Source organism: Ursus americanus, chromosome 4, assembly GCF_024610735.1.
Source record: "Ursus americanus isolate L20-20 chromosome 4, mUrsAme1.1.p, whole genome shotgun sequence".
Taxonomy (NCBI): domain Eukaryota; kingdom Metazoa; phylum Chordata; class Mammalia; order Carnivora; family Ursidae; genus Ursus; species Ursus americanus.
In genome coordinates this window covers 22,922,042-22,944,890 of record NC_142130.1, presented here as the reverse complement: position 1 = coordinate 22,944,890, position 22,849 = coordinate 22,922,042, and the positions used below count along the sequence as shown (strand labels likewise).

Below are 22,849 nucleotides of genomic sequence, written 5' to 3'. Positions count from 1 at the left end.
GTCATTATCCTTTTGCATTTTGTAAGAAGGAACCGTAGCTCAGAACAATACAGAGACAGGTCTCAGCTGGTGAGTAGTGTTGAGCTCCCAAGCCCACTGAGCTGTGGCCCAGGAGCCATGCAGCCTCTGCACAGCCCCCTCCATCTACAAATGCTTTCCTTCATAGTAGCACTGGGGGGGGGGCGGTCTCAGCATCTAGTGTGTGATGGCTCACTGGTACCTTTTCAGAGATGCAAATTTTACCCCCACGACAGATCCTGGTTTGTATTCTGATTCAGTTCATCTGGGCAAGGTCTGGAAGTCTGCATTTTTAACAGGGCTCTGAGATAATTCTGATGAAGACGGTCCCAACCCAGTGTTCAGTGAGTGGAGACAGCCCATCAGAACAAAGAAGAATGGTCAAAGGAAGTGTTCCTACACAGGAGCAGAGACCAGAACTGAACTAGATGAAGGAGAAAAATGATAGTGAGGAGGGGACGCAGGCCCTATCAGCAGCCGGACAGAAGGGAGAGCTGAATAGCAGGGCTGGGCGCCCTGCCTGGGAACTTCTAGATCGCCGCCTACAGCCATGGATGCCTTCAGAGACTTTAGCCCCACATCTTCTCCTGCTTGACACACTCAGCTCTGGCTGCCAAAACATGATTCTTGATACCTCCTGCCTGCCTCTAGACAGTTCCATATGCAAAAAAAATTTCACTCACTTAGTATTTCCTGACCAGATGAATAAACACACCAAAAAGGAATAAACAGCCTCAGCTTACCTACATAACCCCGCCCTAATCCCAAGAGCCATAATGATTATGGTTTTAATTCATTTTTACAAATAAGTAGGAAGGAAGGAAGTTGGGGGACAGGAGGAAGGAAAGGAGACCACCTAATTGTCCCCGAAGGAAATGCATACTGACAGATTCTCCATCACACTCAGTGGTCAGGGTATTTATTTGCCTGGGGCTGACTTATAATAATCCAATCTGTTCGTCTTTCAAGTTATAAAGAACTTCACAATATCTTTCTCATGATTTTTTTTTTCATACACCTTTCACTTGTGCATGTTTACTATTTTATTGCAAAGCAGTGAGGAACCGGGACAGTTTTTATCTCCTTGGTGTACCCTTAGGCTTCTCTCAATAAAATGTTTGCAGGGTTTGTATGCTCGCTCTTTAAAAGTTGGAAAGGGAAATTCTTGAGAAAACAAGTAGCCAACACGCGACTCTAACAGAATCTAGGGCTGACATTTGCAGAAGCTCTTCCTCCCTATTTGACTTCCCCAACTTTGTAAGAGGAGAAGTAGGTATGTAAACCAACCCGCAATTTTTACTTCCTTATGATAATTAGAGTCAGACTCCTTTGGCAAAGACAGCCTTGCAAAGTCTCGGCCCCTTTTGAAGGACCTGGAATATCTGACTGATGTCAGGAGTCTGCTGCCATGTATGTATAAAAGTGATGATGGTGACCGCCGCTGTGGTGGCCCCAGGCAGTAAAGCATTTGCAATGACAAGTTCCCCGGGTCCCCTGGCTGCCAGCAGAGTCCATGTCCCGCATGGAGGGATAAACAGGGCAGACCCTCCTGGCCCACCCAGAAAGGGACTGTGGCCCCATCGTCACCACATTCCCGTCACCTACATACATGCCGGCCCCCCACCAGTGATGAGTTGAGAGAGTCGGCCTTCTCAGTCCCCCTAACTGACAACACCCCTTGGCAGGAGATTTTAAACATAGTCATTCGGGCTGCTATTTCCTCTGGCTTCTCTGGCCTCCTCGTCCCTGCTCTTTATTTTTGGATTTGCAGAAATGTCAGGATGGCCAGGTATCAGTGACAGGAAGTTGGGGCCCGTAAAGTAATTCCTGGGGTATGTGTAACTCCAAATGCCTCAAAGGCTCTGCTTTCACTGAGCCTCCATGGGAGGAGTGAACAGCTAATCCCTTGATTCAATGAAATCTATTTCTGACCCTAGGGGAACCCAGGGGCCAAGGAGAGGCCACAGTCACCACACTAACCCGTACACCATTCTCCGCCTTACAGACTGTACTTCTCAGGCTTCACCAGCTAAGTTTCCACCATGATGAGCCCCCTACCCATTAGGGAATTTACCAAAAAGTCATCATTTTCCCTGCAACTCTTTTGGGATTCCCGCAGCGTCAGGTTCTTGTCTGTCACCTGTGAGAGCCTATGGATGCCCTAAGACAATGGGACTCTCTGAGGGGTGTCTGGGACAAGGGCTTTATACTCTTTTTCATCCTCCAATCTGCCATAAGTTTTCAGAACCATCCAAATTCCAAATGATCTGTTTTATTGTCTCCTTTGTCCTTTTTATCTCCGTAAGTTGCCCAAGTGACTTGGACCTGCGTTGTCCAATATGGTAGACGTTAGCCACATATGGCACTTGGGTGCTTGCAATGGGGCTAGTCTAAATTGAGAGGTGCTCTAAGTATAAAATACTAAATTTCAAAAATGTAGTATAAAAGAATTTTAAACATCTCAGTAATTTTTATATTGACTACATGTAGCGATAATATTTGTCAATGAAAATATCTTATCAAAGTTAATTTCACCTTTTTCTTTTCACTTTTTTAATGTGGCTACTGGAACATTTTAAGTTTATTTCTATTGGACAGCACTGGCCTAGACATCCAAATATCTCAGAGTCAAAATGACCACAGCTTATATTTGGAAGGGGCACAAAAACCTTTTGGACTTTCAGTTCAGGAAAGAGCAGCCCATCATCTCCTCCATTCCTCACACCTCACAGAAAGGACACCAGAAAGTGATCTTCAGAAATGTCATTGCTTCCAAGGCTTCGCAATTCCCATCTCTATCCACCTGCCCCTTCAAAATGGAAGTCTCATTTTGTTGTAATTATTACCAAGAAAAGGTTTGAACTGTTGTAGCCCTGGTTTCCAAAATTTAAAGAAATCACTATTGAATATAAACACCCAGCTCAGTGCCTGTCACAGAGCTCAGCAGAGGGCGAAGGTAATCTCCATCCTTTTAAATCCCCAGGTAGAGAAACGTGGTCAGAATCAGAGTCTTTATCAGCATTGCCCTTTCAAGACTGAACAGCTAAGGACCTGCTCAGCTCTCCTTTGCTACTTTGTGTATTTATCGGGAGATTACACTGGAACCCCATGGTAACTAATAATATTGTAAAGGTTGGTCTTTGTGAAAAGAAACTTTGCAAAGCCTCATTTAAAAAAACAACAAGGGGATGCTTGGGTTGGCTAAGGGGCTGCCTTCAGCTCAGGTCATGATCCCAGAGTCCTGGGATCGAGCCCCACATCAGGCTCTCTGCTCAGTGGAAGCCTGCTTCTCCCTCTCCTTCTGCCTGCTGCTCCCCCTGCTTGTACTCTCCATCTGTCAAATAAATAAATAAATAAAATCTTTAAAAGCAACAGCAACAACAAGGATAATCAGAACTAGGCAGAGGGAGGAAGCCTGTGCACATATCCCCGAGAATAAGAAAACCAGGAGCGAGTCACAACAGTCTTAGGGGTGTTGCGGGGGTGGGGGTTGGGGGGAAGGTCGCAAAGCACAAATCATGCTAGGCAACACGTGATGGCTTTTTTCTTTCCTCCTCTTTCTTTCTTTTCTTTTCTCCTGACAGAAGAAAATTAGTGCTTCAAAGGAACACAAGTAGATGGAATGTTTTCTCGAATTCTAGAGAAGCATTTGACAGATGTCACATGAATCTTATTCAGAGTGTTCACTGAAACTTGATCGGAGCCAGGGAGGGAGAATGAAGGCCTGCTGCCTGGAGAAGCTGCTGGGGACAGAGGCTTGGTGGGCCCTGCACACTTCCCACCAGGTGTCCACAGGCGGGCCTAACCAGGACCTTCAACGTTCCATGTGTCTTAAAGGAAAAACAAAACAATAATTAGAGTTTAAATGTTAAATTCCCAGGTGCCTGGGTGGCTCAGTTGGTTGAGCGTCTGCCTTCAACTAGGGTCGTGATCCTGGGGTCCTGGGATCAAGCCCCGCATCTGGCTCCCTGCTCAGCAGGAAGTCTGCTTCTCCCTCTAACCCTCCCCCCTGCTCTTGAGATCTCTCTCTCTCTCATAAATAAATAAATAAATAAATAAATAAATAAATAAATAAATAAAATCTTTAAAAAAATAAATGTTAAATACCCAAAATGTTATTTCAGTAGGGAGTGTTGGCCAACCACACACACTAAAAAAAGCCCTTGGCCTCGACTTGCCTCTGTAGTGGGCTGCTTGCTGCTTTTACTCCTCTGCCAAGTATGACAGAAGCCCCTCTTTGCCCCCTAACTTGCTTCCAAACTTTCTGTCTCCCACCATTGGCCTCTATTTTACTCACCACACACAGCTCATGCTCAAAAAAAGCTTCTCCACTGAACGATACCTCCTGGCGTTAAAAAATAATGATAACATTCAGAAATTTTCTTTTATGAGTCCATACCAAGAAACGGAATTAATATGCATTTGCTTACATGGAATTTTGGTTCTCTTTTAGGCACATAGTGTAGTAAACGAGTTTCTGTAGCTTTTTTCCTGCACGTATCTGAGTCAGCTCCCTTGTTTCTGTGTCACTCCCCTCCCCCCAACCCACAGCCCAATTCTCCTGTTTCTTTCTAAAGCCCACCACCTGCACCTAATGTGATGGCATGAGGCCTGAGTGGTAAAGGGGTGCAACACATTCTTTATTCTTCTGCTGGAAAATGAGACCATTAATGAGGGTAAAAGACCAAGGGTGAGGAGGAAAGATGAGCTTGATTTTAGGTCTGAAACTCAGGGTTGGCTCTGAAGATATACATTGTGGAGACATCAGAGACGCTAGTAATAAGTGTGAGAACTCAAAATGGTCCATGACATGGAGTATAGGCTGCGGATAGGACTCAGGGCTGAGAAGTTCTGGTCAGAGGATGGAGAGCCCAGAAGCATGGTGTCATGGGAGCCTTCCTAATAGTGAGTTCTGAGGAGCCAGTGGCCAATAGTGCAGCAAAGGGGCGTGCAAATAGAAGGACAGCAAAGTGTTCCTAGAAGGTGGTAGTGAGATTCTTCTTGACCTTGGGGGAAGGTCGTTTCTGTGGAGATCAAGTAAAAGAAGCCAGAAGTTTAAATATATTTTTATTATCGACTAAGCGTGTCATTCAATGCTACTAATTATTTCTACTGATATGGATGATTAGAATTAATGTATAACAGCATCTACGGAAGTCGGTTTCTGGTTTTGACAAGGCACCATAGTTACATAAGATGTTATTGGGGGAAGCTGGGTGAAAGGGATACAGGAACTCTCTGTACTATTTTTGCAACTTCTTGTGAGTCTTAAAATATTCCAAAATAAAAAGTATTTTTTAAAAAGAGTTAATATGGCAAGGCATTTCCAGAAATTCACACTCAGCCCCACGCACGGGTTTCTGCACTGTAACTGCCCCCACACCCAGACACCCTCTCTCTCCTCAAAGGGCAGTGGCTGTCCCCTTCGTTCACCCTGAACTATGGCCGAGAGTGAAAACTACAAAGAGTCGCTTGGCATAGGCTCTACCAGCGTTGGTGGCTAGCCTCTAACCTTGGACCTGGTGTTCATCCTTTGTGGGAGCCTCCTTTTCTCCCCAGTGACAAGGACTCTCCAGCTTTGGGGGATTTCAGTGAGAGCCTGTGTGCTTCCTTTCTTTCCGCATGGCAGGGTCATGACCACTAACCAGGCGTCTGCTTTCCTCTCTTTCCCTTTCAGGACGCTTCCATTGCACACAGATTCCACGTGATGAGAGAGAAACACCCTGAAAAATTCAACAGCAGGTAAGAGTGCCATGAGGCTGCAGCCCCGCTGCACTGCCCGCCGGCCCCGCCCCGCCCCACACAGCCGGCCAGACCGAGGCCTCCACCTGCTCTCACCCAAGCGTTCTTGGCCGGGCCGCCCAGGGACTTCGCTTTCCTGCCACGTTGCCGGAAGGAGGGTTTCCATTTCCAAGCAGAAAACGGTGTCAGAAACCTGCCACAGCCTGGCCGCCTGTCCCCTCCCAGAGGATGCTGCGCAGAGGGAGGGATTGCGGCCGGCAGGGAGGGCGTGGTATGCCCGCCTTGAGGGGTGGGGATCTGCTCTTGGCTAACTGGACCTCCCCCCCTCCTGGGGCTTGGCCGCTTTCTCTAGACGGAAAGCTCCCGCAGCCCCAGCCCCCCGGAATTTCTGTGGGGTGGGGCAGGCAGGATGGCAGGGACCTCGGCTTCTCTCGGTCTCTAAGGGAGGGGGCGGCAGCGGCAGGGCCTGGGAGGGAGGGCAGAGAGGGCGTCGCCTCCCGTCCCCCGACAGCAGAGGGCAGCAGAGGGAGGCCCCTGCCGGGGCTGCGAGCCGGGGCGCCCACCAGGTCCCAGTCTCAGCGCCTGCGTGAAGCCTGGATGTTAGGTCCAAAAATATGAGAGAGAAAACCAGATCTTTTGCAAACAAAACTAAACCCTCCTTGCTGGTGGGAGGGAATATGCTAGAAGTGAGTTGTGACTGGCATTAGCTACTGCTGGGATTGCTAAAATGCCTTTCTCCATTCTTCTTTCTGTTTTTCTTCTCTTTGGTTGATTTCCATCCCTTTTCCTCTTTGTTGTGCCATTTCAAGATGACCATTGGATCCCACCCCCACCCCTCCAGCGGGTGGGGAGGAGGAATGCAGACTGAGCCCGTAGGGAGTGACTTATGTAGCCCATAGGATTCTCTTCTGAGCAGAGGTCCAGTGTTGTCTGAGGACATTTGTTTAAACCCTCACACCCCCAAAGAGCACCATCATTTTCATTCGTGCTCCTTTCCCCTGACCCCCATTTCCTGGGAGGTTAACCAGGGAAAAAGAAAGTCCTATCATAACATACTTCAGCTTCAGGGAAAGGGATCTGTGGGGTCTACTAGCTGAACTAACTTCTTAGTGTGGGCCTTCTGCCCTTCTGTTCCCTCTGGCTTTCTCACACAGGCTACGCACACTTAAGAATCACTACTAACAGGTATACTTTCCACCCCACCCTTACTGTAATCAGCTGACCCTCCTTGTACATTCTTGGTCACTCTCACACACACGCTGAATTATTCCTTCTCTTCTACCCATTGTAGACTTCTTAGGTGCTCTTTCCACACAGGTGGCCTTATACATACTCATGCACACATACTTGTTAAAATGCCATATGCTTGTGAGATCTATGGGGTTCTGTTCATTCATTCATTTCACACTAGCTTTTGAAAACAGACTCCGTACCAGGCACAGTTCTGTAGGTGTTTTGGACAGACATGCGTAGGGGCTCACAGTCCAGGGACGCAGACCGGAAGGCAGGTATGCAGTGACTTGTGTTCAGTGGTATGAATCGAGCTAACCTATGGGAACACAAAGCAAGGATATGGAATTTGGTGTGGAGGGGCTTCTGCCATGGAGATGCCAAGACACAGGAAACAAGTATGCATTTTCCAGGTTGGCAAAAAGAGAAGGGCAGCCCAGAGAGGAGGAAGCAAATGTACAATAGGATAATAACAAGGAGTGAAAGAAGGCAAGATGCTTGGGGAAGAGCAAGGGAAGAAGCAAAATGCCTGTAGTTTGTAGAGAGTGAGGAAGCAGAGGGAGGCAGAAATTTCTCCGTATTCCATAAATCAATAGGTCAACACAGGACATAAATTAAGAGTAGTCATCAATTGTCCACATGATTAAATATAATTAGAAAGATACCTCTGTCAGAAAAAAGTTGTAATTGTGCATTTCACTGTGATCTGGTGACTGTTTTTCCTTCCCACTTGCCCCGTTCCATTAATAAGACTATTCTGCAGTTAGCTGCACACCCTTCTCCTGGTTGAGGTCAAGGTTATGTGGTCGCCCGGGATGAGAGGCACACAGATTTGCGTGTAAATCCACGTGCCTGCAAGTAAGTGGAGACCTAGTGGCACAGAGAAGGGCTCTGTTGCACAAGGTCCTAACAGCCTTCCTAGTAAGAACTTTGAGTCCCTGCTGCTTCTACCCCGCCTGCTTGCTCATGTGGAAAACACTCATGAGTGCCCACTTTGTCCACTGAGAGGCAGGCGAGCAGCCATTTTCTCCAGGCTTCCTTATTTAGCTTGGGAGATGGTTTTAAATAGGCAGGTGGTTGTTGCCATGGTTACCCCATTACACTAGCGGCTAAACTTAGGAAGGGCCACAGGGGATAGGAAGAAAGCTTGATACCCGGGATTTGGAAATGTAAACGATATTATCAAATAAGGCTTCGTTTGACTCGGCTGAACTTAGGTTTTCCAGAGAGTAGTCAGTGCTTGGCTGGATGACCTTACAGTGAAGGTGCCGGGCTGGGCCCTCGGGGACAACACAGAGGTTAAATCTAGGGAGTTGTAACTGTTTTGTTCTGTTTTGTTTTGTTTTGTTTTGTTTTGTTTTGTTTTGTTTTGAACATGGGCTAGAATTTATCGGGGAACTTGAATCTTTCACATGGCTCATTCAGTTTTCTGGGCTATTCTAACAGGAATTCTTAACTTGAGTTACAAAGGTGGCAGGAGATCCAAGAACATCTTGAAATTGTATAGAGGACATTGCATATAGTTTTCTGGAGAGAAAGTCCATAACTATCAGAAGGCTCTTGCAGAGACCCGTAGCCCTCTAATGGTTAGAAGTCACAATTCTGAGGCCTCCTTAAATCCTAAAAGGCACTTGGGGTTTGGTTTTGGTTTTAGGAAATTCTTCCTCTAGTGGCTTCTCTACACAGGTTGTTTCCAGAGAAGGTGGTCGGTTGTTCAAAAGAAGTTATGTTCCCTAGTGGGATAGCTTTGTTAATGGAGCAAGAACCAGACCCAAGAATGCAGGAACATGAGCCAAGTGCGATGGGCAAGAATAAAAAGGCCTTTAATGGCAGAGATGGGGCTATTTTTGGTACATTCTACTTCCTAATCATTGACAAGCTAATAATTACTTGCTCATTTAGAAATATTATGAAAAATTATCATCTCGTTGTTGGCATAAACAACAGAAGACAGATTTAATTCAACTGAGATTCTAACATGTGTTAGAAGGTGTTCTAGGCTACAGGGTAAATAAAACCTGATTCTTGCCTTCAGGGAATTCATAGTCTAGCAAAGAAGGAAGAAAAATCTTCAAATACTTATTACAAAGTGATTTTCACATACAAGGAGCTTCCTTTTCGAGGTCAAACAGCATCAAGAAAGTTGGCTAGTGTAAGACACTTATTAATGGTTGTATCCCTACTTCACTTGTAAATGAATTGTTTAGAGTGCAGAGATGGTATTATAAGGGAACCAAAGTAAGAACCAGTATTTTTTGAGCTCCTACTAGATGCCAGGTGATAAACTAGGTTCTTGAAATACATTATATTATTGAAATCTCAAGATCACCCTCCAAGGCAAATATTAGATAAAGGCATTTTATAGATAAAGACACTGAGGCTGGGAGAGGCCAAGTCACCTAACTAAAGTCAAATATCTTTTTAAGCACCGGAGCTGATGTGATTCTAAGCTAGCTCCTAACTCCTCCAGAGTTCAAACTCTGTTTTCTGCACTTGCTGTCTCCAGTGGATTTCATTCATCAAATACGGGTTGTACATCAAACACGCTGATGGGTACTACGTACATGGTCCCTCTCAATGCTCACAGCAACATGCGAGGGTAAGTGCCACTATCTCCATTTTAGAGATGAAAATATTGAGCAAAGGAGGGTAGAACTTTTATCACCTCTATCCATCTTTATGGATTGTCTCTGTGGGAAAATGCCTGCTGAGTTCCAAAGGGGGACCACGGGCACACCACCCACTCTTAATTTGTGTGGTATGACCCTTCTCCCTATCTCAGTGTCCATGGCACAGAGCAGGACCGAATATATGACTGGTGCAGCCCAGTGCCAGGTTAAAATGCAGGGCCCCTTGTACAAAATTATGAAGAATTTCAAGTCCATGGGAGTAGAGCATTAATTAAACCAAGTAACAGAGCCCTTCTGAGTGTTGAGCTCCTTGCACCTATGCAGGTTTTTCTTCCATAAGCTGGTCCTGGCAAGGAGAAAGGAATTTATTTTTTTAAAAAAAAACCTCACATGTGCCAGGGCTCACAGAGGGGGGAAGTTTGCAATAACGGTAAAGGAATGGAGGAAAAAGGGCTTCAATGAGGGAGGAGGGAAGGGATCATCAGTCCCTCAAACAGGCAGTAGTCAATATTAGCAGTTGAACTGATGACACCACGGAAGTCTTGCAGATATCTAAGAACCAGTCCTCCATTGAGTTTCTGGATTAACTCTCTGTGAAGGATTTTTTCATATATGGAATATATGCATGAAAGTTACCAAATTCCAATGTCACCGTTGTTGAGTGTCCAGAAAGAGAAGTCTAACTGTGGAATTTTTTTGTTGTTGCTCAGAAACTCAGAGCACTTGAGGAATGTGTTATTCCAAACCTGTTGAGTGCCATCCACTTGAATATGTCCCTCAGCAGTTTAGGCTGAAGCAAGATATTTCCTGTTAGGCACTTCAAAGGGACCGAAACAGTGCTTCATTCCTACCAAGAGCTAACCACCTTTCCCAAAAGCCTTTGGGTAATTAATAGACTCTGGAGTGTTAGCTTTCTTGGAACCAGTCCCATGGAGTAATTGATGAGGGGTTCCCCCAGAAGCCCTAATGTAGCCTGAGACCTTAAGAGGTTGGAAATACATCTTGCAAATAACTAAACCCTTAACAGATATTTATAGAATGAGGCAGCAGGGTATAGTCTAAGTTGGCATCAAAACTTGGCTCTGCCACTTACTAGCTGCGTGACCTTGGGCAAGTTACTTAATCTCTTTAATCCTTTGCTTCCTCCCCCGAAAATCTCGCAAGGTTGCTGTAAGTATAAGGAGATTGTGTGTAAGTTCATGGCACACAGTGGGTAATCGATAAACATTTGTTGTTGAGTATTGTTGAATAACAAGCATGAGGAAAACATTGCCTTAAATTGCCAATGAAATCAGTCACCTGATGCCTTTGCTTTATTGGCATGGCCCTTGAACTGAGAAGTTGGAGGACAACTAAAAGTTGGAGGAGACCCCATCTGTGATACATTTAATCTATCTAAATCTCTCTCCTAGGGGATGGGAGGATAGCATCAATTAGCCAGGATTGAGTTGGATTCTCTAGGACTGGAGCTATAGAGAAAATTCCCTTTATGGGCTCCATGAGTGTTCAAGAGGCCGAGATCTGGGGTCTGAACACCAAAGATGCTAAGTCCAAATGCCAAGGTGAGGCTAAAGACAGGATCAAGGTTGTGGTCACAGACCCCAGCTGATGTGGTAGGAAGAGGAACAGGGTAGGAGTGAGTAAGGGGGAGTTGCAGGACAGGTGCCATGTGCTTCCTGGGATACCTAGGGCTTACCAGCTGGGGCCATGGAGTGCACTGCTGGTGGGTAGGGGGATTGCCAAGGGCAGTTAAACACGAGACGTGACAACCCTTCCTTTATTCATGTTGACTCTCCCCTCACCCACTGAGCATCTCTTCTCCTACTTTAGATGAACACAGAGATGTTCTGTGGGAGGCAAAATAGAAAGCAGCAAAGCTCAAATCATACAATTCTGAAAATGAAGGGCCTGCCCTCTTGAGTACCTGTAGTATGCAATGTAGTCAAAAACATAGACTGTATCACCATTTACCTAAGATTTTCTTTTTTTTTTTAATCTAAAAATGAAACCATTCCAAGTTATTCTTTCCAGGAGCCCTGTGAGGTAGCCTAGTGTTACGGCCCCGGTGTTTGACTTTCCCAAAGCATTAGGGTACACAGCAGCAGACACAGCAGGGTGAAAATCCTCACCATTGGAGGTTTCATTCTGTGCCCTGAACTGGGTTTTGCTCCTCTTCCTCCAATATTCGGCACCCAAGAAAGACCTGCCCTAGGCACCCAGAAGTCCAGACTGTCTGCACCTGTGTCCCTCAGTATATCAAACTATTTTTTTCAAACATTTGGGATTCAGAAAAACCCCCAATGAAGTTGATTGTGGCATTTCTATTTTTATTCTTACTCCCGTAGGTATTTAAAAAGAAAACGCAAACCTTATGTTTTGTGTTCAAGTACCTTTGACTCTTCAAGTCAGTTCTGACAGAGCAGCTTACTTAATTACTGGAATGTTTATGTACTAGCCCACAAAAATGTTTTATCCCCCACCCTCCCCACCCATCCTTGGAAGAGATACAGGGAATAAAATGAATGAAATATGGGTTCATGTTTTTTCCACCAAGCATTCATCATTATGCAACTGCATAAGTTCAGGGGTTTTTCTTGGCTGTCTTATTTGTTTACAGTCAGCCCTTGATTATTTGCAGAAACAAGGGAACAGCAACACTCATCATTTAGAGCTGTGGATCTTACCAATATTTGTGCGCAAGTCTCTCTACCTTAAAGATTCACAGTATTTTAATAATATGATGTAATCACATTGACTCTTTCATTTTTTTTTAAGATTTTTTATTTTCGAGAGAGAAAAAGCACAGGGGAGAGGGGCAGAGGGAAAGAGAGAATCTCCAGCAGACTTCCCACTGGGCACAGAGCCCTACATGGGGCTCTGTCTCACGACCCTGAGTTCATGTCCTGAGCCAAAATCAAGAGGCAGATGCTTAACCAACTGAGCCACCCAGGTGCCCTGAAGTCACATTGCCTCTTAACAGTTCCTTCATCTTCCTCCTGGCCCCCCAGCCCACTGGAACAAACAGCACAGCTTCCCCGACCAGTACACAGGAGCAGCCTATGATATCCCAAAGCTCCTTACAAAGTTGCTGGTTTGCCAGAACAGTTCTTTATTGTAGCTTAACAGACCTTTTCTTCTAGCCCCTGCCAGGCTAAAACAAGGAAGGTATGATTCATGTCAACAAAGAGTGGAATCAGTTTGTGATAATATCAAAAGGAACTTGAAAGCAAGCTTTATTTTCAAGTCTTTAGAACAGATAATCCAAAAATTATCAGTATTTATCAATTGATTGATTTTTAGAAATATTTCCATCAAAGAGCTCAAGATGTAATATAGCATCAAGTTCAGAAGGGTTAAGGTCAGCATGATAAGCTCCTGGAAGAAAATCAAAGTGAGGTTAAGAACTGGCTAGGTCCTCAAATGGGTGTTGACAGTGTGGATGCTTTCCAGAGGGAAGAGGTCAGGAAAGTGCTAGAATTTAGTGTCTTATAAGGAAAGACTGAATCTGGGATTGTTTCACCCAAAGAAGAGAAGTCTTAGGGAGAAATGATTATTGACCTCATATATTTAAAAAGTATTTCTCATTAAGGAGGCATTGGGTTATTTTGCCTGATAAATCAATGGGAAAAGTGATCACTTTAAGCATCAAATATGGGACATTAGTTCTACCAGTTAGAGCCATCCTCAAGTGCAGGGGGTTACTGATGAGAGCGTTTTTAGATTTTAATGTTCAGGCAGGTACTGGACAGACATCTGGGGCTCCAGTGAGGCCAGGTACAGGTGCTATCGTGAGACAACCTAGATTCAAGTGCTGGAGTTGTCATAACCACTTATGTGCAACCTTCGTCTAGCTACTCGTCTAAGCCTTAGTCTGCTCACCTGCAAAATTGGGATATAACACTCTGTTTCCTATGGATGCTGCAGCAAATTACCACAAACTAAGTGCCTTAAAAAACACTAATCTATCATATTGCAGTTCTGGAGGTCAGAAATCTGAAATAGGTCTCACTGGGCTAAGATCAAGGTATCCTCAGGGCTGCATTCCTTTCTGGTGGCTCTAGGCAAAAATCCATTTCCTTAACTTTTCTTGCATCTAGAGGTTGTCTACATTCCTTGGCTGGGCCCCCCTTCTATCTTTAAAGCCAGCAATGGCCAGTCAAGTCTTTTGACAGTCTCCTTCTGCTTCCCTCTTCCGCTTAAAAGGACCCTTATGATTATACTGGACCCATTCAGATAACTCAGGATCATCTCCCTCTCTAAGGGTTAGCTGACTGCCAATTTCAATTTCACCTGCAACTTTAATTGCCTTCTGCCATATGAATTAACATATTCACAGCTTCCAGGAATTAAAACATGGACATTTTCAAGACGTTATTCTGCCTACTACAAATACCTTCCCTAAGTACCATAGAATGATTCTGAAGTTCCAATGAAGCAATGCATTTAAAGTGCTTATTACAAGGGCTTGGTACATCGATAGTAGATTATTATTATTATTTACATTATTACAAAAATAGATCCTATATCAAATAATAATCATCTTGGATGACTCAGAAGCCCTTAAACTCTGAGATTTGGTGATTCTCTGAAAGGGGTAAATATCTATTGGTCATAGGACATGAGTCATCAATACAGCAATATATGACATGCTTTTTTCTCTTCATTTATCTTGATAAAATTTTTTCAATGCATTTATCATTATTTAATAATATATCATAAAATATGATTACATAATACATTGCACTATCATTATAAATAATTTGTAGGGGTGCCTGGGTAGCTCAGTCAGTTAAGCATCTGCCTTCAGCTCAGGTCATGGTCCCAGGGTCCTGGGATTGAGCCCCACATCGGGCTCCCTGCTCAGCGGGGAGCCTGCTTCTTCCTGTCCCTCTGCCTGTTGCTCCTCCCCTGCTTGTGCTCTCTCTCTCTGTCAAATAAATAAATAAAATCTTTTTTAAAAAATAAGAAATATTCTAAAATAAGTAAATAAATAATTTGTAAAGTTCAGAGAGGTTAAAGAAGAAAACAACACTCATAGTGCCATCACTCAGAAACACAATATTACCTTTTTGGTGCATTTCAGCAGTTTACTTGATACACGTATTTTTAAATATTTTTGATAACATGTTTTTGTAAAGTTATATGTACCATTTCTCAAAACAAATTTTCTTTCTACGAGTAATTAAGACTTATTGTGGAAAAAAAATCATATTGTCCCCCAGGAAATAAACACTGTTAGCATTATAATGTATTTTTTTTGGACTTGCACTGTACACTTTTATTTACTTGAGACCACAACGTGCACACTGTTTTAAAACACTGTTAACACAGTAGGGGCACCTGGATGGCCAAGGGTCCAACTCTTGCTTTCGGCTCAGGTTGTGATCTCAGGGTCCTGGGATCGAGCCCTGTATTGGGCTCTGAGCTCAACAGGGTGTCTGCTTGAGGATTCTTTCCCTCTTCCTCTGTCCCTCCCCCAACTCACACTCTCTCTCCTCCCCCCCATCAAATAAATAAATCTTTTTAAAAAATACTGTTAACACAGTAGCATTTATAGGTTTTGGAGGGAAGCGGATATGAAAGATCTGATTAGAGTGAGTTTATCTGCAGTGGGAATTTTATTAGTCTTCTCTAATTAAAAAAAAAATCCTAATGATTTTGTTCAGTCAATATGAGAGTTTTAAAGATATCATTACTCAATTCCCTTTGCAAGTAAAATGATTGTTTGATATGTTATGCAACTCTACTTTTGTGGGAGGAAAATTTGAAAATTTGACTCTCTTAGCGCAGTTCTCGTCCTGTACATTGGTTTTACTGTATTAGAATAATACCAGTTTGTGTTTTAGGTGGCCATGAGAGGTAGCAAGAGTTGCCAACTGAATTATGCAGTGGTACAGTGGCTTAAACACACAGACTGTCCAGGTGTTTATTAAAGTCCTGAAGAGGTGGTTTTCCCAGCGTAATCAGCAGGGTTCCAACCTACACTGACAATGGGAGGCATCAGTTTTTGATGTTTTCAAGAATTTCATGTACATTATTTTTAACCGGCACAACTCTCCAAGTATAAGGTAAATATTATTGATCCATTTGACAGATGAGGAAATTGAGGCTCAGAGAGATGATGCGCCTTGCTCAAGAGCATACAACTAAGTAACAGGGGAGCTGCTATTAAGACCTAGGTCTGACTTTGCAGCCACCACGGATCCTGCTGCATTTCCCTGCATCTCTGGATGCCCGTTGTGGTGCTCCATGACCAAGGAAACACCCAGGAAAGAGACTAAAGAACAACCATAGAAATTATTAATGGCCCTATGAGAAAACCTTAAATAAACCAAAATCTTTTTTTTTTTTTTTTGAGAGGAAAAACAGAGAATGTGTTGGGACTAGGCCTCAAGTGTGTGAAGGATTCACAACAGGAAATAGTGACCACACCTTACTCTTCATCTCGGCTCAGGAAAGAATGAGGGGGGAAAATGTGCTTCTAAAGTGAGGAATTGCTGTTTTGGATGGGAGGAAGAGTCTCCTGGCCTGGAGACCTATTAAAGGCTAAAATGAGTTATTGAGAAAAGTTGTGGAATATCTTGCAAAGGTTTCTTAAAAAAGGAGCCAGACTCATTCATCCGGGTGACAAACACATCATCTTCTCTGAGCTCAGGGGTGAGCTTATGGTACCCACTGAATGAGGGCCTTCTGTCTCCCACCCAACAACCAACAGGGGTGCCCCCTAGGAGACCTTTACCTCCTTTGTTCCTCAGCTCCCAGAGGGTCCCCGCAATGTCCCCTCCTCAGGATTTCCTCAGCAGGCCCCTGGCCATCGTCATACTCTTTGTTCTCAGGCCCTCAGTTTGGCAGCCGCCCATGTTTTTGTCCTGTTTCTGTCACACAAGGACTTGCTACCACAATCCTTGTCCCATTTTATAGCATTTAAACTCACTTGCTTTGCCCTTGGGACCCTTTATAAACATCTCCTCCCAAATGCCAGTGCAGCCGTATCGTTTGCTTGCTCTGTTGCTCTCCCCTTCCCCCCTCCACCCTAACTCCTCAGTCTCATATGGCGTCTCCTTCTGGGGCCTGACCATCACCCATTGTTTCAAAATGCAGTCCAAAATACATGAAACACTCCCTCCATGACCAACCCCAGCTCTGGCCTCCACTTTCTCTTACGGTCCACCTACAAGGTTTTGTTTTGTTTTAAGATTTTATTTATTTATTTGACAGAGAGAGGCAGCAAGAGAGGGAACACAAGCAGGGGGAGTGGGAGAAGGAGAAGCAGGCTTCCTGTTGAGCAGGGAGCCCGATGCGGGGCTCCATCCCAGAACGCTGGGATCATGACCCGAGCTGAAGGCAGACGCTTAACGACTGAGCCGCTCAGGCGCCCCTCACCTACAAGGTTTTTGATGCATTTTTCCCCACTTTGATTTTTCCTGTTTGTCTTCTCTAAGTCATTGTTTTGATGCTGAACCGTTATCTCTCCACCTCATTCCTAAGCTCGCTCACTCAGAGAAGTGAACCCTTCTGGGGATCCACTGTCCTCAAAGCAGAAGGAGGGTGCTGAGCACATTCCCTCATTCGGCCAAAACGTGCTGAGCGTCTATTCTGTGTCAGTCTTGTGCTGGGACCGAGAAAAGATGGATTACCACAGCCCCTACTTCCAGGAGCCCATGGGTCTAGCGGGGAAGATGAGCATATCCAGAAGCTATCACCAACTGTATTAGCTTCCTAAGGCTGCCATGACATATTACCACAAACTGGGTGTCTTCCAACAACAGAAATTTATTCCTCCACAATTCTGGAGGCTAAAAGTCTGAAATCAAGGTGTCAGCAGGATTGGTTCCTTCCCAGGCTCTGAGGGAGAATCTGTTCCAGGCCTCTCTTCTTGCTTCCGGTGGTTGCCAGCAATTCTTGGCGTCCCTTGGCGTGTAGCTGCATAACTCCAATCCCTGACTTCATCTTCACATGCATTCTCCCTCTGTGTCTCTGCGTCTCTCTCTCCAGATTTCTCTCTTCTTATAAGGACACCAGTCGTTGGATTTGGCCCACCCTAACCCAGTATGACATCATCTTAACTTGATTACATTTGCAGAGACCCCAGTTTCAAATACAGTCGCGTTCACAAGTACTGGGGTTAGGGATTCAACAGAGCTTCTTGGAGAACACAGTTTAACCAACCATACCCACCCACCCTCCCCCCCTCAAGCCCTCACAGAAGAAGGAAATACAATAGAATGTGGTGGGCTTTGTTTGAACAAGGAGCCATGAATAATGAGCATATTGTGGGAGCACCAAATTGGGAAAGTGGGATTCGACTTCAGAAAGAAGGTTACATTTGAGCTTGAGAAAGAAATGGGAATGCCCTGAGGAAAGAAGGAGCCAGGTGCATGCTAGGAGGACAGAAGCAGGCTGGGCAAAGGGCAGACGTGCCATGCGAGAGGACGCTGGATGTGAAGAAAGAGGCGAGCAGTTCTGAGGGGGGTGGGAAGGCAGGTGGGAGGCAGCCGCGGCTCGATCTCCATGCATGGGAGACACGTTATCCTACAGGTGACTGAGTGGACGGGGAGGAGGTAGTCAGTCAGCAGATCCTTTTTGAATAGGTCAGTGAAGAAATGAATTATCTTGCCAAGTATTTCCAGAGGCCAAATTTCAGGGCTTCTAGGAACACAGGGACCTTTATCCTGAAATGTATGGGTGTACAGGGTGTTAGGTCAGAGAGACACTGAGAGAGAGAGGAGACAAGGGAAGCCTCAGGGAGACAGAAAGAAGAGGGCTGTCAGGAGAGAGGCAAACGCAAACCAGCTCTGGTAACCTGGGGGAGTTCGTGCAAATCAGGGCCAGGAAAACAGTGGAAACCAACCACGGGGCTTTTTTCACCGGCCCTGAACTGTGAAGCATGTTGTTTGGTTGTGGAAGTAGAAATTCATATTGAACGAGATTCCACATGTCATTCTCTCTTCCTCACTACCACGATTTCAGATTCTCTCATGCAGAAGTTGACTTAGGCGGCCTCTAAACTTAATTTAACATGGTTTTTGTTTGCTTGGTTTTTTTATCTCCAAAGAAAAGAATATCAGAGTTTATTATCCCTCTGTTATACTTTACTAATTAGAACTTTGGAGAATGACCGTCTTTTGCATTGGGGCGTTTCCGTGATCCACCAGAATCCATCTTTATATTTAGAGCTGACGTGATTAGCATATTCCGTCTGATATATTTTTTTAAACTGTTCATACTTGCACATGTTTAATGAAAGAAAGACTGAAAAACAATAGATATTCCCAAGAAAGATTCAAATTAATTTTATTTCTTCTTTTAAAACAACATTTACTAAAGACAGTTTTAATGCATTTGTTACTTGGCCAAAGGAACTTTTGAAAGCAGCCTTTTGCTGTACTTATCAGGAAACCGAGTAACTCTCTGGTGAAATAAGTAAATTATCTCTCCAGAAACCCTGGGCAAATGGCTTTACGACTCCATATGTTAGGCTGTGTTCCCCTCACATGAAATGTAGATACTAATCCCTGGGTTTCACTGCATCCAAAACTCCGAACTGAGTGTCAGCTTCCTCCCTGCCTCTTACTTACTCTCTGCCCTTGGGAAAGTTACTCACTTCTCTGATTCTCCATTTTCTGGTGTATAAAATGGAAATTACAGCCATCTCACAGGATGCTTCTGAGAATGAAAGCAGATAAAGGAGTGGATTTGCAATGTTTCAGACGTTGGTGTGATACTACTGATTATTAGGGGGATTTGTAAGAAGAACACAGAGCAGTACATAAGCAAGTACACTGTAAGACTCTCTCGTTTACATGTATAGTGTTGTAATTCTTAACTGTAATAATAACGTGCAGACTCCAAGCTTTGGACAGGCCCTTAGGTGTCAGCCCCCTTCCCAGTGTAATCATCTTTCGGGAAACACCCCTCTGAGAGGGGTCATCAAATCTCTACTTTGAAGATTATAGACCTCTGCTTTGAAGATTGAATGAGTGTTTAATTTCCTTTTTCTTTTGGCTTTGCCACTTCACCTTTTACTAAGAAAGTGGTTTCCCTATCTTCTAATGCTCTTCAATGAAAGAGAGGCTCTCCTCATTCCAAGAATGTACTTATACCCTCCAATTGCTAAAGCGTCAGGGACTTACATAAATGCTACATAGTCCTGTTTATTGGACCTACACTTAGATTGAAACTCCTCATTGTCTAGTAACAAGATGTTTTCGATTCTGTTGAATGGAGAGTCCCTTTAATCTCAAAAGTGGACCTTTTTGGAGAGCATTCCAAAGTGCCAATCAAGCCAAGTACCCTACCTTGCCTTTGAACTCAGTGGGCTGAAAGTGTGTCTGTAATCTCCAGTTTTGGATTACCATAGGGCAGTGGAGGTGGTAGGAACATCATGGGTGAATTAAAACTCCAAACTGTTAGTCTTAGTGAAACTCATTGGAGCTATCAATACATTCTTGTTAATTAACATTCTCATTCATCAGGTTCTCCCTTTCCTCTCCTGTATCACCTCGTCCCTGAACTTGGGCAGGGAGGGGAACGGAGGCTGCTCATAATCAGGGTTTCTGCAAACATGTGCAGGGTTGAGATAAAGATAATAAAACAGGATGCCCTCTGACTTGATCTGATGGCCTGGTTCATGATTTGTACTTTTAATTTTGCTCTCCAACAAGCTAGCAATAACTATACTAAAGAAAAATGAAACCACCAACAATAAGCGAATGCATTAGAACAGAAGAGATTTGAGGACTGGATAATAATCTGTCCTTTAATAATAAAGACTTGATAGCATAATGTTAGCATTCATACATTTGTGCAAAGTGAAAAATTCAGGGGAAAGGCAAACACGAGCTTCAGTTACTTCTTCAGTAAAGGACGAGTTCATTACTTGGTGTTCCGTGATCATCAGACAGTCGATAAACCTACCATGTTATGCCTGACCTGTAAACACACAGCAACTGAAGATATTTTTTTTCTCTGAAGAGGTGGACTTGGGATGCTGTTCTGTTTCCGTGTACATGATCAGTGCAATGCCAAAGGCTTGAATTCTTACTCTGCTGCAACTGGTTAGCCCTTGACATTAGACACATATGAGGACTCGTGGCCAAAGGTACCAGCAGCTCAAATGGGAAGAATCAGGGAAGGAGGTGGGGAGACACTTGTGAGGCAGCTCCTAGGAAAATTCCTCGGAGGAAACTACAAAGGTCTCACAAATCCAAATGGCAGCAGAGGCTAGGTAGTTAACGTAAGTGAGGGAGGTGAGAGGACGTGGGGCTCTAAGGAGTGGTGGGGATTCTAGCAACCTGGAGAGCATGTGCTCTCTGTCATGGGCACAGCCAGCACTCAGCTCCAGCCAATTCCTGCCAGGTTGGAAAGCAACCCAGTATTAACAAATCCGATTTCTCAAGAGAAGCTGGGTTGCAGGTGTGTATATAAAACCCTCCAATTTAAAAAACCATGGTGCAAGTCAAATAAACACATTTCCAGGCCTCATAAGATCCGTGGCCCTCCAAGTTGTCATGTTATTGCTCAAGAACTATAACCTTAGGCATGTGATGGGGGCCAATTATTTATTTTTCTTGCTTGACCTTGGTCACAAATTATTGGTGCTGCACATGGTAATTGGTCTCCTACCAGATGAGCGAATGAATGGGCTTCAGGAAGCTTAAGAGATCAGTGTATTTGCATTGAGGAAGGGTTTCTAGATGGCCTAAAGGAAAGGATCCAGAAAGAAAAAGAACTCAGAAGGTCAAGGGAACATAAAGCAAGGTCAGAGTCTGACTCATAAATAGATATAACATGGAAATAAAGAGGAAATGCCCCATTTGGGCTCTCCCCATCTCCGTTTGGGGAGAAAAAACAAAAGTCTGAGACTGTATCAAAGGAGAACAGACTTGGACCTTCTGGAGAAGGGAAAGCAGGACAGCCAGCAGACTCGTCGTATTTTTAATGAGAGCCAATGAAGGTAGCTTTTCATGCTGTCTGCTTCAAGCATGCATCAAAGCAGCATTGGGGAAAGGGCATTCTGTGGGATGTTAAAAGGAAACTCAAAGGACGACAATCATCAAATCCACTTGGGAAATTCCAAGTTAAGTATATTTCTTTTCTGTAGGATATTATAGAGCCTTTAGTATAGATTCTAACCTATTGACACCATGCAAAAGCAAGATATTGAGTTTCCCAAATTTACTTGACCAGAGAATTCCCCTACCCCAGAGCATCTTATGAAACCAGTATTTTGCTGAACTGACTTTGATGAAAACCCCTGCACTAGAGACAAAAAGGGGTACCCATACTCCTATAACCCCCTCCTGCCTGTGGGTGTGGGGGCAAGTAACACATCCAGAAGAATCCTGGTCAGTATCTCTAGTGACTTTGGTGTCTTGTGTAGAAAACGAAGGGATGTGGGGCAGAGGTGATGCTCAAGTCTCTTCCTCAGCCATGAGTCATGATTTTAGAAGAAGCAGGCACGTATGGGGAACACAGAGCTGCTCCATAGCTGTTCTGAGAATGACTGTTCTTCTGGACCATGGATTTCTGTGCTGGAGTGACAGACCCCTGGCAAGGAATCAGGAGCTTGTCACATAAACCAAGAGGAATATTTTTGGCCAGAGACTTGAAGACCAAACAGGAGAGCTTTAAATAATGAGATTTAGAGGGGGATAAAGTAGAATGTTCCAGTGAAACTCTACAATCACAGCCCACGGAGGGGCAGCAGGTGTGAGCTAGAAATAAGAAGCCTGGTAAAGGAGGTGCCAAGCCGTTCTCCCGAGGAACTGGCATGCAGGAGCAGCAGGGGTCACATCCACAGTGGGGAGACGTTTGCCAACTGCCCAGTGAGGGGGCAAAGGGAATGGGCTGGGTTTCTTAGGGGAGTGAGCATGACCTCCGAGAGACAGCGGAGATCTGGTGGGGTTGAGCACACAACCAGAATGCCATGCTCATGAGGGTGACAAGTTCATATGATCACAGTCACTGCAGTGGGTGTTAGGAGTGCGTACACAAGTATCCGAGGTCACAAACATCAGAGTGGAAGCAAAGCCGAGAGCATATGGATGAGATTTTCTAAAGGGCAAAACAGAAAGGATTCTTCTGGCAATGTCTACTGCAGTCTTCTCAGGCAGAGTGAGGCTCTGGCTGCTTGCTTTCCTAGTTAAGATTGTTAAAACTGGCACAGGAAGAAGATGAAATAGGGATGGGAAGGGGGTATTTATCCAGGCATCTGCCCCATCTAATGA

The 22,849-nt window shown here is 44.5% G+C and overlaps 1 protein-coding gene across 4 annotated transcripts in view; it reads left to right on the top strand.

The window, feature by feature from the left end:
* The window catches only part of DGKG (diacylglycerol kinase gamma), a 203,539-nt gene that overhangs the window by 100,574 nt on the left and 80,116 nt on the right, over positions 1-22,849 (top strand). For all 4 annotated transcript variants that reach the window (XM_087861478.1, XM_087861477.1, XM_087861476.1 and 1 more), the window contains one exon: positions 5,696-5,760. In XM_087861478.1, coding sequence (XP_087717604.1) covers positions 5,696-5,760 — 65 coding nt within the window. The remainder of the gene's footprint in view (positions 1-5,695; positions 5,761-22,849) is intronic.